At 38.1% G+C, this 18,973-nt stretch overlaps 1 protein-coding gene across 4 annotated transcripts in view; it reads left to right on the top strand.

The window, feature by feature from the left end:
- The window catches only part of LOC106071367 (A.superbus venom factor 1-like), a 92,347-nt gene that overhangs the window by 50,673 nt on the left and 22,701 nt on the right, over window positions 1-18,973 (top strand). For all 4 annotated transcript variants that reach the window (XM_056040143.1, XM_056040140.1, XM_056040142.1 and 1 more), the window contains exons 15-25: window positions 1,313-1,519; window positions 2,774-2,941; window positions 4,133-4,207; window positions 5,290-5,395; window positions 7,716-7,860; window positions 8,734-8,959; window positions 9,727-9,855; window positions 10,837-10,929; window positions 11,210-11,330; window positions 11,739-11,840; window positions 17,913-18,101. In XM_056040143.1, the coding sequence (XP_055896118.1) occupies window positions 1,313-1,519; window positions 2,774-2,941; window positions 4,133-4,207; window positions 5,290-5,395; window positions 7,716-7,860; window positions 8,734-8,959; window positions 9,727-9,855; window positions 10,837-10,929; window positions 11,210-11,330; window positions 11,739-11,840; window positions 17,913-18,101 (1,561 nt within the window). The remainder of the gene's footprint in view (window positions 1-1,312; window positions 1,520-2,773; window positions 2,942-4,132; window positions 4,208-5,289; window positions 5,396-7,715; window positions 7,861-8,733; window positions 8,960-9,726; window positions 9,856-10,836; window positions 10,930-11,209; window positions 11,331-11,738; window positions 11,841-17,912; window positions 18,102-18,973) is intronic.

Genomic DNA, 18,973 nt, shown 5'->3' with positions numbered 1-18,973 from the left:
TCTGTGACTGTGTTGTGGGCAAGTCTGTCGGGGGTGACTTTCAAGACGAGAGGCGTGATAACAATTGCTGCGACGATCTCAATGGAATGTGCCTAATCGAAAGGAAAGAGACAAATGAAGAAACAAGAAAAGTCTGTTATGTGCTTGAAGTTTTTGTTCCTAGTGTACCTGAAACGAGTACCTCAATGAGCTGGACAGATCAAGACAATGTTGGGTCTGCGTCCAAGCTTTCTGCTGTGGACCTTAAAGACCTCTGTTTATCTGTCAGTACCTTTGACAGGAACTCGAACCATGAAAGCCCTAAGACCGTTTCTGATTCCTTGCCTTGGATGTCGTCGGGTGAAATTGTGAAGACAGGCCCCAACAATGGCCGAGAAGAACGAATTTGACTTTGACAGTGGCATAAGAGAGAACTCGATGCTTGGCAACTGCCTCCAGGCGATTGACAAGAACTGTATATGTGGCGCCCTGCGGGGACAGTGCCCATGCCAAGAAACCCAGCTACAAGATCTGAACTTAACAAAAATGTGTACTTCTGCCCACATCAGTGAGAGGTGGTGAATTAATTTCATCGAAACCTGATGGAGTGGTGGATGAAAATTACAAGGGTGCTTCATGGGCGTACCTTACAGATGAGGCTGAGAATGACTATGTGTTGGAAACCATGGCTACCAGTGGGCTTACAACTGTGTCACGAGACGTCCATGGAAAAGATCCGCTGACTTGGCATCTTAGAACAACCGCCCTGGGAACTACAGCGGTCACCACAACCTCCATTTGTGTTAAGTGGATGGCAACCCTGACCTCCACTTACTCCCCCTTTGTCAGCTGGCTGGCATCAGCGACTATCTTCATGAGGTCGAAGCAGCGACCATGATATCGTCTCAAGCGTAGACTGGCCAACTGGAAGAAGAGAAAGCGATGGCCGCGAAAAACTGTGCAGATGGCTTCATGGGCAACAGGCACCCTACGGTCTGTGTTTCCCACCGATCGACCTCCACCTGAACTGTCAAATCTCCACTGCACAGTTACTTTTCAGGACGAAATGCTCTAAGAAGGGGGCAATGTTATAACTCTGCAATGTGCACCACCATCCAGGCTAGTGCTAGAAGGTGCACACTTTGATAGACTAGACCTACAAGGAGAACAATTTCCACCCAAGGAGAGAGCCAATATAGAGACTGTGCTAGAAGAAGATGTTGTTTTGTGTAACTGTGATGTCCTGTAAATAAACATATATGTGCCTCGTTGAGTTGCCTCACTTAAGTTATTACAATATTTTATGACTTATATTTGCTTTTTTTCATTTTAGATATTGAGCAAAGGCCAAGTAATCTACTCCATAAATGTCAAGAAAAATATTCTGGGAGTCTCCCCTGTCAGTTTACCAAAGCAGCTTTTTGGAGAGCTCTCCCCAGCTTACAGGATTGTGGCCTACTACTACATAGCAGGGGCTGTGCCAGAGCTTGTGGCTGATTCTTTGTTAGTGGATACAGAATTGGATACTTGTGTGGATGAAGTCAGTTGTTTGTTTCACTGAATCATTAGTGTTATGTTTTTCTATGTTTTTATTGACACAAAGATTTGAAGAAATCTCTTTTATACAATACAAATTTAGAAAACAGATTTTGTTTTTCCTAATTTAACAACATTTGACCCTTGATAGACTGACACTTTTTAATCTGACACATTTAGTAATCTGACAGTGTGACAATATATTTTTCAGCTGCACATGTCTGTTTTGAGACACAAGTCTTGTCTCTTCTCATGTTTCTTGATGTGTTAAGTAGTGACACACTCTTGATTGTCTTTCTGTGACTACTATTAGACAGTTTACGGAGATGTTTAACTACAATTTTGTTCGTTGTTAAGTTTTGTTTTGATTTGTATGATAAGAAGCAAAGTTGGCAAACATCTCTTCCTGAAAAAAGGAAATTATAAAGAGGTAGGACTGTGGTGAATTACTTTTGAATTAAAGTCACCATCTCATCCGTGCTGAGATTTATTTTTACATAATGAGTAATTTCATACAGGAAATAGCTTAATACTTAACATAAGCATACTATTGTCATAGTATTGCTACTCAGGCATACTGGCATCTGACCCAAGCAGTCTCAAGTTTAGACTCCCCTTAGTCCATCCAACTCTAATGGGTCCTTGGGTTATGCTGGGGATGTAAAGGTGGTTGGTCCTTGTGCTGACCACATGATTTACCATATGCCATAGAAACATCATCTGACCTCTAGATTACAAGGTATGAAAGGATACCTACCACTGCCTACCAGCATCATTATTTCACATCATAACATTTTTTGCTTGATTCTTTAAGCTAAATGATCATGTCAATAATGTCTTCTGCATCAAAGTTTCTCCAAAGATTTGGAGTTTACATTACTTGAGTGTCTGTTTCATCCATAGGGAGTAGTGATATATATATATATATATATTTTTAGAACTCCCCTGATCATATACCATCAAGGTAGACCGAAAAATGCTATTCTTGGTAATTCTAAATCTTTTGAATTAATGATTTTGAGAACTGACAGACATTCCCTTCTTGTATCTAATTTATTTATTAGCTCAAAAATCTTGATGATGCTTGCAGCACTAAACCAGTGACATGTGATATCCACTCTAGCCAGATGGTGTCCGCAACATTTAGTTGTTTCTTTAAATCCTGGATGGCTAAGTCTAGTTGCTGAATGGATGTCAGCTGGCAGTGTGTCATGCTTTACAGCAACACTTTAATTATTTATGTATTGTCATCTACCAGGTTTATTTAATTCGTGACAAGTTCTCCCAATTTTCGCCTGTTCCTAAGAAGCCTAAGGATAAATTAGACTTGCTTATTATTGGTAGCCCTTTAATGAAGATTGGGCTACTGGCAGTGGACAAGGCAATATTTCTTCTAAATGATAAGCAAACACTGACAAGAGAACTGGTAAGATATACACAGGGTTATTGAATAAGACATATTTCAAAAACTCAGGATGCTAAAAGTATTTTATTGAAACCAAAAATGGATACTTAGCAAAGTTCACATTTTTAGTGGCCTACCTAGGAAAAATGTTCCTTCAGAAATGAAGATAAGTTTCCAAACTTCCTACAGGATAGCAGGGAAATGGCAGTAGGGAGAGTGAGACACTTTGTGAAACACTTCAACGTGGAGCCAGCAAATGTTGTCATTTTGAAATCCTAAAAACAAAAGGCTCTATTCCATTTCACTTTTATATCTGGAGTTAATAAAGTTTATTTTTTCAATTTTAAAATCAATATGTATATTTATGCAGAGAAATATAAACCATTTTTAAAGCAATGTGAAAGTGACTGCTGAGTTTCACAGAAGTGTTCAGAAGTGATGCGTGGCAGTTCAAAATAGTTACAGGACTACTGAATATTTTTAAAGTTGTTGTCTTCTTATCTAATAATTAACTGATGTTACTTCAAAAAGATGATTACATTGTGGTTAAGATAACTGGTAATTCCTACTAGAGATTTTAATATAATAAGGTGTAGCTGCATAACATACAAAACACAATTGCTCAATTTGTAATAGTTGAATTTAACTTAAATTTAAAATAAAGATGGCAGAGTATCTACAAAATTAATCCAAAAACTATACATTTTTTTACTAGTTGTGATTGAAAATGCATTTTATTCATCCTTTACTATGTACATAATTACTTTACGAGCCTTACGTGTAGTGAATTCATACAGTATATCATAAAAATTCTATTTCCTACATAGATCAATAGCAAGAATTACCAAATGTTTCAATCTATTTAGGAGTATTGTTGACCTCAAATAATTCTTTATTAATTTGAGGCACAAGAAGCTTCTTTCACCAGATTCCAAAATTACAGGTGTTGCATAATGCCGTTTTTTTTTCATCACGCGTAGGATTGCGTTTCATATATTTTGCAATTTCAGGAGATATCCATGAGCTCCTGGTAAATCAGGAGGCTGCTGGAATTCTGTTATAAGTTATGAAATGGTTTTATTTAACAATTTACACCTAGAATTAGCGTGGGGCCCTTGAAAGTGCGGGGCCCACTGCAGTTGCATAAGTTGCATTGGCCTAAGGGCTGACTAGTATATTATAAAACCATTATTTTGTTCCCTTTTGTTTCAGTTGTTTCATACATTAGGCAGCCATGATCCCAGTACCAGTGAAGGAGATGGTCTCAATGCAGAATTGATTCTAGAAGTAAGTCTTTCCTTAGGGTAAAATGTTGCTGTTTTAACATTTAGGATTTTCAGAGATTTAAATAAAATAATAAATAATATGTTGAGAAATTAAAAGAACTGTTTTTGTGACATGAGAACTTAGACCTCAAAGTGAATTCAACTTTGATAAAGATCACTAAGAACTTTATTGAAGAATATTATAAAAATAAAGCTTTTTTGTGGTGCTGATCATAAAAATATACTTCACTGATCATACAAATATACAAAATTTATGGCAATATCAATGACAGCCATGCTGTATTTCACTTTGTGCTGGAAATGTTAATGAAGTTTCTGTATTCCTGATGCACTTGACTTCTTGCACTTGACTACTTGCACTTGACTACTTGCACTTGACTACTTGTACCTATCTTCTTGCACTTGTATTCTGCACTTGACTACTTGCACTTGACTACTTGCACTTGTCTACTTGTACCTATCTTCTTGCACTTGACTAATTGCACCTATCTTCTTGCACTTGATTACTCAATTGTTACGATTGTTTTTTTGTTTTTTTTTGTACACGTGTCTGCTTGCACTTGTTTACTTCCACTTGTCTTCTTGCACCTGTCTTCTTGCACCTGTCTTCTTGCACTTGACTATTTGCACCTATCTTCTTGCACTTGACTACTTGCACCTATCTTCTTGCACTTGACTACTTGCACCTATCTTCTTGCACTTGATTACTCAATTGTTGCGATTGTTTTGTTTTTTTTGTAACTTAAAGTTACTAGCTATGATTTTACACATCATTTTGTGTGTTTGTTTTTTTTTATTAAGTCATGTTTCATCAAATCTTGATTAATATGTAAATCTAATAACTGTATTAGTACTGGGTCTAACATATTTTACAAACCTCTCAATGATCTAAGGAATATTCTTGCCAACTTTTATTAAGATTGGTCAATCAGTGTTTATTTCTTAAAAATACATACTGATACCTAACAATTAGCTTTATGTATTTGATGATGAGAAAGACGAGGAAAACAAAATTGACTACTTTTTTGAAGACATGAATCTTTTTCTTGTGATTATGATTTTTAAAACATTTTTTTTTTACAGAATTCTGGACTTTATCATATGATGGTAGATACAGATGCTTATTCAACTTCTGTCACTCCTCGTCGTGCCTTGAGTTCATTTGGCTCCTTCTATGATATTTCTTTTGGTATGTTGACTTTTTTAAATAGTATTTTTCAACTTGATGACAAATCTTTGAATAGTGAAGGCAATGTACCCTAAGGAGTTGACTCTTGGACAATTGAACTGTATAAATATTTGACACACGTTCCACTTTTCATCTCATTTAAATTCTTTTTACCCTGGGATATGCAATGCACCCTGTGATGTGCAATGCACCCTGTTATGTGCAATGCACCCTGGGATATGCAATGCACCCTAGGATATGCAATGCACCCTAGGATATGCAATGCACCCTGTGATGACCCTGGGTGTGCAATGCACCCTGTGATGTGCAATGCACCCTGGCATATGCAATGCACATATTAAAACAAGGTTGTTCTTTATTAAACTAATGCACTAGTTTAAAGGAAGCTTAGAGACATCATAATAAACCAAGAAGTCCAAAGGAAAAGTCCACAACTGTACTAAGTATAAATCCAAACAATGTTTCATACAGTCCAGCCTACTTTATTAAACACCTGACACCTTTGCCTACTGCTGGATATAGAACAGCACATGCCACTTGTCACATAGATCACCATGTCTCAAAGAGAACTTAGAAAAGTCCTGCAGGTAAACACTGAAAGACATAGTACAAAGAAAAGTCCTGCAGGCAAACACTGAAAGACTTTGTACAAAGAAAAGTCCTGCAGGTAAACTCTGTAAGACATAGTACAAAGAAAAGTCTTGCAGGCAAACACTTTAAGATATAGTACAAAGAAAAGTTCTGCTTGTGAGTCTTGGACTCTGACTGCAGAGCTAGAGAAAATGATCCTAGCAATGGAATTGAGATGCTACAGAAGGATCCTTGGTATCATGTTCAAAGACCGCAGCACAAACCAAGAGATTAGAGACAGGATTACTGTAGCAATCGGACCCCATGATGACCTGCTAATTATAGTGAAAAAACGCACGCTCAAAATCTATGGCCGTATTACAAGATCTTTGGGGCTTGCAAAGACCTTCCTTCAGGGAACCGTATCAGGAAAAAGAATAGGAGGCAGACAGAGAAAGCAATGGGAGGACAACATAAAAAAATGCAATTGAAAGAGGTTCTAAACAAGGCAAAAGAGGGAGGAATGGAGAAAGACAGTCAATGAGTCTTGCTTGGTGCCACAGCTGTCCAAAAGCCACTCTCTGAATCTTCACATTCTCTCTGAAACAATTATGAGAGAAGTATGAAAATGCAGTTTTTGTGGCTTAAAGAATTTATCTATTTTGTATGTAATTTAAAAGTTTGACCTCTGACTTTAAGTTATGTAGCTTAAGGAAGGTTAGAGTCAAGATATGTGTACATTTTATTACAAAGCTTATATCAACTCACTCTCGTTGTCTGTCTGTCTGGCCAAAAGTTTGTACATGTTATTTCTCTGACACCCAATCTCAGGTCAAGCTGAAATTTTGCACAATTATTTCTGTTACCTGATAAGATTCAATTAAAAAAATTAACCATTAATTAATTGACTATTGGCAATAAATTATTTTGTTTGGTATTTCAAACAAGGGAAAGCTGAATTAGTCCACTTAATAGAGTGTCATCAGTGGCTAATTGAACACTAACATGAAATAGAAACAATACAATCGTCCATGTTCATAAACTCTTTGCTAGTAGAGTGGTTATTCCGTTGGCTAGAGAAGCCTGAGAAAGCTTTAGCCCACAAGTTTGTATGTTGTATTTTCCTCGTTAGAAAATGAACTACTTCTTGTACAATTTTTTTTCTCTGCTTTACACTTTCTTATTTTTTTGTATTCCCTTTTAAAAAAAAACTGTTTTGTCATAGATAATATGATAAACTTTCTTTTTTGTAACTATACTGGTTATAATAAACACCTTGATAATGGATGTGTACTAAGTGATTCAGGCTGCCATCTTCATGGTCTTGAGTTTGAAGTCTGCTAACCCATATCCCTAGGGGCATAGCTAGGAATTTTTCATTGTTTGGGTTCCTGCTGGGCTTAATCTCTTTAGGGCCCCTGCATTTTGCATAATATTTAATTTTCAATGTATAAAACACTCATTTGGGGCCCCCTTCAAGTGGGGACCCAGGGGGATTTTCCAATTCTCCCCCCTCCTCCCCCATCATAGCTACACCATTGCATATCCCATCCCTAATATACTATTCAAAGTAACCAGTATTTCTAAAACAATTATAGAAACTTAAAATAAAAGAAGAAATTCAATAATTTTTTAGATTGCTAAGGGTTTTACTACATTTTAAAAGAAGATAGATCAGCATAATACACAATTTTACATAGGATAATTTAGTGAAATATTGAACAGTTCTATTAAGATGACGTTTTTATAGACAGAATAAATATGCCAGAAGAAAATAGACATGGTAATCAAGTGTCAGAAAAGCAACCAGAGACTGAAGACTCACTTCCACAACGTTCTGATGTCAGATTTTATTTTCCTGAAACCTGGTTGTTTGAAGAAAAGATTATTCCAAGGTAATAGAAAATAAATGGAATTTTTGTTTTTAATTTAAGGAATGTTTATTTATTCTATAAACTATTCCCTTTATCCTGTTGTATAATTATCCACACTTTTCCATTATCTTAAATCAGTGTAATAATTAGTTTTGTTACCAGGGCCAAACCTAGCAATATTTGTGCCAAAAATTTGTTTAATTTTTGTGAAAAAAAAATTAGAACCCAAAAAAACGATAACTTCTTTAGAAAGATTTTATTTTACTTAAATTGTTATCATAACTCAAATATAAAGTTTGGCAACTTCATTTTTAAACAAAATTAGCTTAGCTTGTCTTTATTTAAAATATATATACAATCTTTAATCCCAAAGTAGAAAGAAATGAAAAACAGGAGGTTAAATGATTTATACAAATTATTTGAACTCGCTTCAAAACTACTGCTTTTAACAAGTATTAATCATATGTGGTTCTATCTTTTGTGCCCCTCTCTTCCCATTAGCCCCTTTTATCCACTCATTTTCAATGTTCCTACTTAACATCATCAACACTGAACACACATACACATCATAACAATAGTCATTTATGTTACTTGTTGCTTAAGAGTGGAGAGTCTTGATGGCTTTTATTGTCACAGCACTTGATGCAAAAATAGGGTCCAAAGATAATGAATGATGTGTCCACAAGATTTTCTTGCTATTTCAAAATTCAGACTCTTGAGTCTCTGGCTTAACCACTCTGTTAGCATGATGTTTAATAAATATAAATCAAGTATAATATGATAATTGGTATATTTTTCAATTATAGAATATTTTTTTTTTATTTTCAAATGAGCTTCAATATTTAGTAATTAAATACAAAAATTGTATTCAATTTTACAATTATCAAATCAAAGGGACAGGAAGTTACCTCTAGAGCTCTCTCTACCTGACTCCATCACAACATGGTCTTTTGTGGCTGTTGGGCTCTCAAACAATCGTGGCATTTGTGTATCCATCCCTCTGGAGCAAGTTGTGGAGAAACCAGTCTTCTTGGAGGTCAGAATGCCATTCAAAGCATCAAGGTTGGAGGAGCTCAACATCAATATCATCATACACAACTACCACACTAATGATGTCAGGGTGAGTTGAATTCAAATTTTGTCCAAAGAATTTGCACATAAAGGCCTTCATGTTTTATTTTGTCTACAAACAAACAAAAACATATTCCTTTAGTCTTAACTATTGCTTGGAGGGAGGTTGATCACTATTTGGTTGCAAAATGTAAAAAAGAATTTAAGTACTTGAAATGTGGAAAACAATTGTAACATTTTTAAGGATGATATAATTTTTTTTTGATAAAAAAAAATGCATAAAAAAAAAAAAGAACTATTTACACAATTAGTTTGTTTGGATCACAACAAATTATAGATGACCAATAAACATGTTTTTATTTTGATTTAATTAATGGGTATTCTTAGAACATTCTCACCAGCTGTTTGTAACTGGCAAGTAAGCTCTGTTAATTTCTGTGAGATGATCCATAGTTCCTTCCTCACTGAAGGAGGCCATAGATATAGATAACATAAAACCATGTTACTGAAACCAAAATATCCAAACTCTAAATTAGTTCTGATCTCTTTTTATACAAATCTAAGCTAATTACCTTCCCTATACGGAATCATCCTCTATATAAGTCCACAATGCACCACCAGGATACCAACCTCATTTGTTTTCTAGCTTGTTGGGCTGACTAAAAAATAATTCAATTCTAAATAAGTTTAGCTTTTATTTACTTTCCCTATCTTGAAATATAAGACTATGATCTTTGGTTTGAAAATTGCTAGCAATAATTAGTACTAAAAAAACATTATCAATACTTATTACATGAAATTCTGTCTTTATCTTAGCCTGAGGTGACTATTATTGGTGATTCAGGACTTTGCTTTGCTGAAAATGCTACAAGGGGAGGCAATCACAGTGATCATGGCTTTAACATGACAGTTACAGCAGGTGAAATGGCTGAAAGAACTGTTAGAGTGAGCATTTTAATATTTTCTTATAATAGTTTTTGAGCTTTGAATGCACTACACTCTTGTTTAACATAGAACTCTTCGTGCGGTATGGTTTTATTGAAAATAGGCTTCACCTCCCCAATGAGGTGTCTCCTCCTCTCTATGGAGACTGCTTGCCGCCCAATGCCCTCTATGGCGCAGAAGGACCTAAGTCTAAGTAAGTCCCCTCCCTAGAGTTTTTTTGAAGTAGTTTTTTTTTAAAATAATTATATGAGGTTAGTAATACACCATAACCCCAATGTATCATAGTTCAATATATGTGAAAACAGTTTTAGGTTATTATTGATAAGAAAAGGTCTTAAAGATCTAGGAAATTTCCTTTTTAAAACTGAAAATTTGGAGAAAAATTTAAAAAAATAAAACTTGACCTTATCTCTCTCTCCTATAAATGAATTATCAAGTAACAATGAAACAAGTATCAGAGTCATTCTGCCCACAAAAGCATTATTACATTTAGTTAGTACACTATAAAAAAGACACTAGAACTCTTTTGTTCCCTTGGCAATCAAATCATTAAATACATTCCAACTATCCATAAAAAATTTCACATATAATGTTTGAATGAAACTGGTGTGAACTTTTTTTTATTTGATAGAGTTAAAATGTTTTATGTTAAATGCACAAATTGTAAGACAAATTTCCTCATGTAAAATAAAGATATTATCTTTCTTATTACAGAAAAGAACTAATTGGTATTGCCAGGGTTGAACTTCATTCTTCTTATTACTTTTATAACTTATCTATCCTTTACTCAGTATGATTGAAAGTAGGCTTATGGTTATTTGACTAGATCCATTTTGTAAAAAACTATAGCTATGAACTGTAAAAGAAAGGATAAAATATTGCCATTTATCTATTTGTTATTGGTATTCTATTCTTTTTTTTGCAAGTCTAAAAAAAAATTTTATTCTGTGCTTTCTTGAGTGTGGCACTTTATATTTTCAGATCATTCCACTAAAGATTGGAGAATTGACATTAAAAGTGTCCATGATAAGCCACTTAGGAAATGATACTGTGGAGAAAAAACTGCGAGTTATAGTAAGTTATGTTTGTGGTTTTAAAAATTATTCTATTTCATTTTCTCTTTTTTAACAGAACCTTCTGCCAAGACTTACACTCATTAGCTTTTGATTGTAATGCCCTATTTTTAGCTTTAAATCTCAAACTTGAATGCGACTAAGTTCAGCTGGCATTAGTCTCCTTGTGATCTGCTTATAAAATAATTGTAGTACTATACAAATAACAATCAAGTAGATAGATGTTAACATAGTGTAATACCAAAAATCTTTAAACTATATGAGGATGGTTTCTTTTTAAGGCTGAGGGACTTAGAGTGCGCAAAGCTATCACTTTCGTGTTGGATCCTGGAGCCAAACATACAACTTTTATGAATTATAGTGACAATAACATACAGCAGTCAAACACTGCCACTATTCAAAGTAAGTTACTGTGAATGAATGCTTTCATCTTAGGGTTCTATGGAATTGTGCATGTGTTCTGCAAGATCACTTAAAATTGAGATATCTGGAGTATTATTGGTGACCTAAAAATGTATATCTCTAGCCCTCTGTATAAATGAACTTTAAAAAAATTAATTATTTAGGTATAAGATACACATTTTTGTTAAAATCTAGGCTTCAGATTCTAAGGAACTGAATAATTTTTTTTTTATTTAGCTAATTTTATAATGCTGGGATACACCTTTTTATTGCATCTCACTGGGTATTTTGGGAGTACTACACAAGTTTCTATAAGAAAGCCTTATTTTAAATTTAAGACTTTATGAATATTTAAAGAAAGCTATAATTACTAATGTTTTAAATAGTAGTTTTTATGTTTTTTCCTAGATAGATACATAGCATCCAGAAACATGCAACATACAACTATAGACCTGGCCTTGCCGCCAGAGGTGATCAAGGGAACTGAATCTTGTCAGATCTCTGCATTTGGTTGGTTTTCACAAAGCTTAAAGTGTTTTGCTTATACATTCACTATCATCATTATTATGATACGACTTAAAATATTGTTTATCAATTTATCTGTAGTTAAAAGATATAGGATTCTTAAGAAAAATTTTTGTCCTAATTTGACACAGAGACTGAAGATTTATTTGTTAAAGGTCCAAGATTGTCCAGAGACATGACGTTAAACTGCGCTCCTCTTTCCTTAGCAATTTTGGAGCTCAACAGTGCCCTACTTCTTTTCTATCATTGTGTCTGCCTCCTCTTTTCCTAAGTCTGCCTTCATTGATCATCACTCTGTCTCCTTATCTTTAAAATCTCACTACGTCCTAGACCAGTCCATTTGCCGTGGACTGCGACGGGTAAGGGGGGATAAAGAGATCCTGGTGTTTGAGTGGTGGCTATCTGAGGATAAACCACCACAACACAATACTTTGGCTCCAAGTTCCCCTAGACCTGAGGCCCAGATGGCCCGCTCTGGGTCAACTGGTCATGCCGAGGTCTTCGACCTATGCTGGATGGCGGTGGCTGGAGGGTCAATCAGGGAGCTGCTGTATCAGACACATGTCTGATGCAGGCAGCAGCTGACTGAGTATAGCACCTGTGTAGCCCTGGCGGCCTCATTCTGGACATCCAAATGGCCCATCCCCTTGTTGGACTCAATGGCGGGTGGGGAGAACAGGTGCCAAACTAACAAGAATATATATGGATAAAAAAACCCCCAATAAACTATTTGTTCCAGATTTATGTCTGGGCAAGAGACGCCGTATTGAGGCAAAAAAGGAGGAGGCCACAAAAAGCTGTACTACCTGGCCATCATTTTTGGTGGTAAGGTGCACAGAGGAGGGGAAAAGCCTGACAAAGCTGAGCCCTTTCCTTATCTATAAGGGACTCAAGTCAGTAGTGGGAGAGCCCAAGAGTGTGTCTAAGCTACACAAGTCAATGGAACTTCTTGTAGAAGTAGATAGAAAGATACACTCTGATGGGCTTTTAAGATGCAGAAGACTCTGTGATCTCCAAGTGGAAGTCATGCCACACAAGAGTCTGAACACCAGCAGAGGTGTAATCAGCTCTAGGGACCTACTGGAATGTTCCGAGAAGGAAATAGTGGAGGGCAATGAAGGAGTCACCCATGCCCGGCGCATTACCAGGCGCAGGGATGGTGAGGAGGTTAAAACCGCCACTATTATCCTCACATTCAAAACTAGGACACCGCCAGAGTATGTGAAGGCAGGATACCTATGAGTTCCAGTGAGGCCCTACATACCTAACCCCATCAGGTGCTTCAAGTGCAAGGGTTATGGACGCGGCGCGGCAGTCTGCAAGAGGAACACTATGTGTGCCAGATGTGCTGGAGAGGGTCATGAGGACAAGGGCTGCACAGCCCAGTTCAAATGCCCAAACTGTCACGCTGGCCACTCAGCCTACTCCAAGGACTGCCCTGTGTGGAAACAGGAGGTTACCGTGCAGGAGTACAAGGCAAGAAATGGATGTACCTTCAGCCTGGCAAAATCGGCTGTATTGGCTCTACCCAAGGGCCAATTCGGCTTGACAAAGACCTACGCCCAGGCTGTTGCTAAGATAGGAAGATCCATAGCCACACAGATGGACACATTGACCCCACCACCCCCTCCTCCTCCTCCAACTCAGAAGAAAACACTGCCAAAGAACACATCTCCTAAGAAACAAGAAAGCAGGTTCTCTGTGCTCGCTGATGAGAGCTTGGAGACTGAGCAGCATGTCAAAACCAAAACTCCGGGAGAACCCGGAGACATCATGTCTGACACAGGTTCCAGCCAGACACCCCAACCTCTACCGAATTAGAGGTTGACCAACTCCCTAAGGGGAGAAATCAAAGCGGAGAGGATGCCCGAGGTGAGAGAGGAGGAAATAACCTCCGCTCTAACCAGAGGGATCTCCCCTCTCCAGAGAGAAAGACTTCCCCCAAAAGGGGGTTGTCCTCCTCTCCATCCAAACCCAAGAATAAAAATACCAAGGTCACTGGAATAAAGGGAAACCCCTCCGGGGGCCTCCCAAGGACAAATAGCTCCAAGTAGGTCATTTAGAATAAGCCATGGATTCCAGAATTGTAGAGTGGAACTGTAGAGGCCTCAAGGCCAATTATGAGGAAATGCAGCTACTGATGGACTCTGAGACTCCTGTAGCTGTCTGCTTACAGGAAACATTTCTGAAAGATAGCATTAGTTTCCGAAGCTACAGTGCTTACAGCAAGAATGTTGAGGATGCAGAGTCTGTATCCTTGTGAAGGACAGCATCCCCCATGAGAGGGTAGAACTACAGACCACACTACAGGCCAAAGCAGCTAGGATAACCCTTCACAAGGTTATCACTTGCTGCAGCCTGTATCTACCACCAGGCGCTCCATTAAACCCAACAGATATGGAGGACCTATTGAAACAACTCCCCCTGCCTTATTTAATCCTTGGGGATTTCAATGCCCATAACACCATGTGGGGATCCAACAACACAGACACAATAGGTCGTATGCTGGAGGATATCTTCCTCCAACATGATTTATGCATACTTAATGATGCATCACCGACCTACTTGCACCCAGGAACTGGATCTCTCACATGCATTGACCTCACCGTATGCGTCCCTGGACTTTTGGACGACTTTAAATGGTCAGTTAGCAATGATCTACGGGAAAGTGATCACTTCCCAATCATCATTACTAAGAATCTCCCCTCATTGGGACGACCTCAGCGGTGGAAACTGAATAAGGCCAATTGGGAACAATTCCAAAAAAGATGCTCCGAGGATATCCCAGAAAATATCTTCGATGAACAGAACAGAACCCAGCTGATACCTTTGCTAGCAAGCTACTTAGTATAGCCAGGAAAGTTGTCTCCCTAACCTCCGCAAATCCAAAACGGCCTAGCAAACCATGGTTTGATACAGCTTGCAAAAGTGCTATTGGCGATAGGAAAAAACGACTGGCTGCATTTATAAAGAATCCTTCCCAGGAAAACCTAAAGCTGTTCAGGATAGCTAGAGCAAAGGCTAGACAAACCATACGGTCAGCCAAAAGGAATTCCTGGAGAAGTTTTGTCGGCAGTCTGGATGCCAAAACTTCTGCTAGAGCAGTTTGGAAGGCAGTAAGGCGAATCAAAGGGAAAGAATCAAATGCAATAGGGCATTTGAAAAACCAAGGAAAAACTGTCACGTCCCCCAGAGAAATAGCTGACTGCCTTGCATCCTCAATAGCAGAAAAGTCATCCACTGCACACTGCCAGAGTTCCAAAAAGTCAAAACCAGGGAGGAAAGACACCCCATTGATTTCAGGTCAGAGAACAATGAAGACTACAACAAACCGTTCTCGCTTGAGGAACTGAGGGAATCGCTGGACAAGTCACATGACACAGCGCCTGGAGAAAATGAAATCCATTACCAGTTCCTCAAGCACCTTCCCAAACCCTTATTGGCAGTCTTGATAGGGGTCTATAACTGTGTGTGGCAAACAGGCGCTTTCCCAAACAGCTGGAGGAAAGCCACAGTTATACCAATACCTAAACCGGGAAGAGACGGCTCTGACCCAGCTAACTATCGACTAACAAGCTGCATCTGCAAAACCATGTAAAGAATGATTAACAGTAGGCTGGTCTGGTACCTGGAGAGGAATAAAGTGATCTCCAACTACCAGTGTGGATTCTGGCAGGGGCGGACAACAACTGACCACCTGGTAAGGCTGGAAGCTTATATTAGAAATGCATTACTCAGAAGAGAACATCTAGTAGCTGTATTCTTCGATATAGAAAAGGCCTATGACACAACCTGGAAACATGGCATTCTACGTGACCTGAAGCTTATGGGGCTTAAAGGACACCTTCCCCGTTTTGTGGGGGAATTCCTGAAAGACAAAATTTAGGTTCGAGTGGGCAACTCCGCTTCTGACTCTCATGACCAGGAAATGGGTGTACCCCAGGGCAGCATTCTGTCAGTCACCCTGTTCAACATTAAAATAAATAGCATCATAAATGCTCTGTCCCCTGGCATAGAGTGCTCTTTGTATGTTGATGACTTTTTCATTTTTACTTATGGGAAAAACATGAACACCTTAGAAAGAAAATTACAGTTATGTTTAAACAAAATTCAAAATTCGGCAAACGATAATGGTTTTAAATTTTCGGACTCCAAAACAGTTAGTATGCATTTTGTAATTTAAGGGGACTCCACCCAGACCCTGAACTATTTATACACAAAAAGAAGATCCCTGTGGTGAAAACTACAAAATTTTTAGGCCCCACCTTAGATTCCAAATTTAATTTTCTCCCCCACATTAAGGAACTTAAGAAGAAATGCCAAAAGTCATTAAACATACTTAGAGTACTCAGCCATGTAGACTGGGGAGCTGACAGAGATACCTTGCTGCTGCTATATCAGAGTCTAATTCGATCCAAGCTAGACTACGGATCCATAATATAAGGAGCAGCAAGGAAGTCTTATCTAAAAATACTGGAACCAATACAAAATGCTGCCCTGCGTCTCTGTCTCGGCGCGTTTCGTACATCACCTATCCCAAGTCTCCATGTGGAGGCTGGAGAACTCCCCATGGATATAAGAATGAAAAAGCTTGCTATGCTGTATATAGTCAAGCTAAAATCCAACCCCATGAACCCTGCTTTTGACTCCATATTTAACCCCACAGAGGTAGAATTATATAATCGAAGGCCTAACGTCATACAGCCGTTGGGCCTTCGAATGAGAGAACCCATCCAAAATTTAACCCCACCCATTGACCAAATCTCTAAAATAAAAACCTCTCAGAATCCTCCTTGGCTAATGAATAAACCCAAATTAAATTTATACCTCCTTAATTTCAAAAAAGAAAATACAGACCCAAGCATACTACAAGTCCACTTTTGCGGGAGAGCTACGGAGATTGTGGCACCATCTACACAGACGGATCCAAAAATGGATGGAAAGGTCGCGTGTGCCTGCTCCTTTCAGAACAAAACAATCTCCCGTAGACTCTCCGATGGCTGCACCTTCTTTACGGCCGAATTGCATGCAATATCGCTTGCACTTATGGCCGTTAAAGCATCAGAAAGGAGGACATTTATAATCTGCTCCGACTCCAAATCTGCAATGCAAGCTTTGGGGCGGATGAAGATTGACATTCCATTGGTACATAAGAGCCTGAAGCTGTTGGACCAAATAACAGACCATAGGGATGTCACCTTCATCTGGGTCCCCTCCCATGTTGGCATTGAGGGAAACGAAACCGCAGACAAAGAAGCAAAGAGAGCCCTAAATCATGCTGTGTCAGGAACCCAAATTCCCTGCTCGGACCTGAGACAAAGTATTGCCTCTGCCTCCTATCAAGAGTGGCAGAACCGATGGGAGGCTGAGACTCACAATAAACTCAGGCAGATTGTGGCGGATGTCAGGTGGCGGCCCACATCTAGGGGTCTGACAAGGCGTGGTAGCGTGACCATGTCCAGACTTAGGATTGGCCACACCTACATCACGCACTCTTTTGTGCTGAAGAGAGATGAGCCCCCACTTTGTGAGTACTGTGACTCTCGCCTCACCGTGGAACATATCCTCGTTGATTGCCCCAGATACCAGGATGTCAGGGAGAAATATTTTAGAGCCACAAACTTAAAAACACTATTCGATAATGTCGACCCTGGGAAGGTACTGGGCTTTATCCGGGAAGTGGGGTTGTCTACGAAGATCTGATTTATGAATTTTTGAACATGTACGATTTACATTAGATTTTTACCAAATTATTAAATTTTTACTACCTTTACTATTTTAACTGTGAATAGACCTTGATTTTAATGATTTGACTATGGAATCTGGCCCTTGTTGTGTAGAGAGAGAGAGTAGTCCTGGGGGGACTGCATGGCCTAAATTGTGCCGATGTGCCTAAAATCAAAATCAAATCAAATTAAAGGTCCAAGTATCTACAGACTCCTTATGATGGTACAAGTAGTACAAATAGCTGACTTATTCTTAAATAATATTTGTCTCTTGTTGCTGATTTTATATATTGCCATCACTTGTATTGATTAATACTTTGATGCTGATCAGGTGACCTTATGGGAGACATCATTACCCATGCTGTTGTCCAGTCTAAGGGACTGATGGAGGAGCCAACACTCATTGCTCAGGAGGTGCTTAATGACCTTGGTCCAATAGTCCATGCCCTAAACTACATCAACGACTCAGGCTTGATGACTCATGACCTTAAGCTGAGAAGTCATCGCTTTATCAGGCATGGTAAGAATTTACACTAGTTTACATGCAACATTTTCAACATCATACTTTTGATTTATATAGTTCAGTGAAGAGTGTGCCCTGTATTGAATAAGAAAATTGAAGATTATGGTTTTAAACAAAAAAAAAAGGTAAAGAAAAGTAAACATTGTGACCCTGAAACAGTAAAGCTATTTACATATAGACAAGAGAAATAATACAGTATTGTTTTGAGTACAAAGAATTAAGAAGAGAACAGTATTTCATGTGAGTCAGCATATCCTGCTGTGATGTATGAAATAGAAATAACTGATTTCAAACAAAATTACAGAGTCGTGGTGGCTGAGCGTTAAAATGCTTGGCTTCTGAACCAGGGGTCCCAGGTTCAAATCCTTGTGAGGAATGGGATTTTAAATTTTGGGATCTTTAGGCTCCTCTGAGTCCACACATCTCTAATGGGTTCCTAACATTAAGTGGGAAAAGTAATGGTATTTGGTCATTGTGCTGGCCACAAGACACCCTCGATAACCATAGGCCACAAAAACAGATGACCTTAACATCATCTGCCCTATAGACAATAGGGTCTGAAAGGAGAACTTAAACAAAATTAACCTATTTCCATATTTTGTTTCCACGTCTTAGTTTAAACATATGATAACTACATATTAATAATATAATTTAAACTTGTGAAACTTTAAAAGTGCTTTTGGAAAAAAAATGAATGCATTACCATTTAGAGGTGCAGTAAGATTATTTTTACCTTTGTTGTCTACAACTGGAAGGACACTAAACCAATGTTCCAAGTACTCATTCTTGGAGGTTTTCAAAGCTTGTGTTTATATTACTGTAACCTTTGTATTTCTTTTTGACTGTGTTTTTAATCTAAAAAAAAACAA

The sequence above is a fragment of the Biomphalaria glabrata genome, chromosome 9 (assembly GCF_947242115.1).
Source record: "Biomphalaria glabrata chromosome 9, xgBioGlab47.1, whole genome shotgun sequence".
Lineage (NCBI taxonomy): Eukaryota > Metazoa > Mollusca > Gastropoda > Planorbidae > Biomphalaria > Biomphalaria glabrata.
The sequence above is the reverse complement of the archived record's forward strand: the minus strand, read 5'-3'. Positions and strand labels throughout refer to the sequence as shown.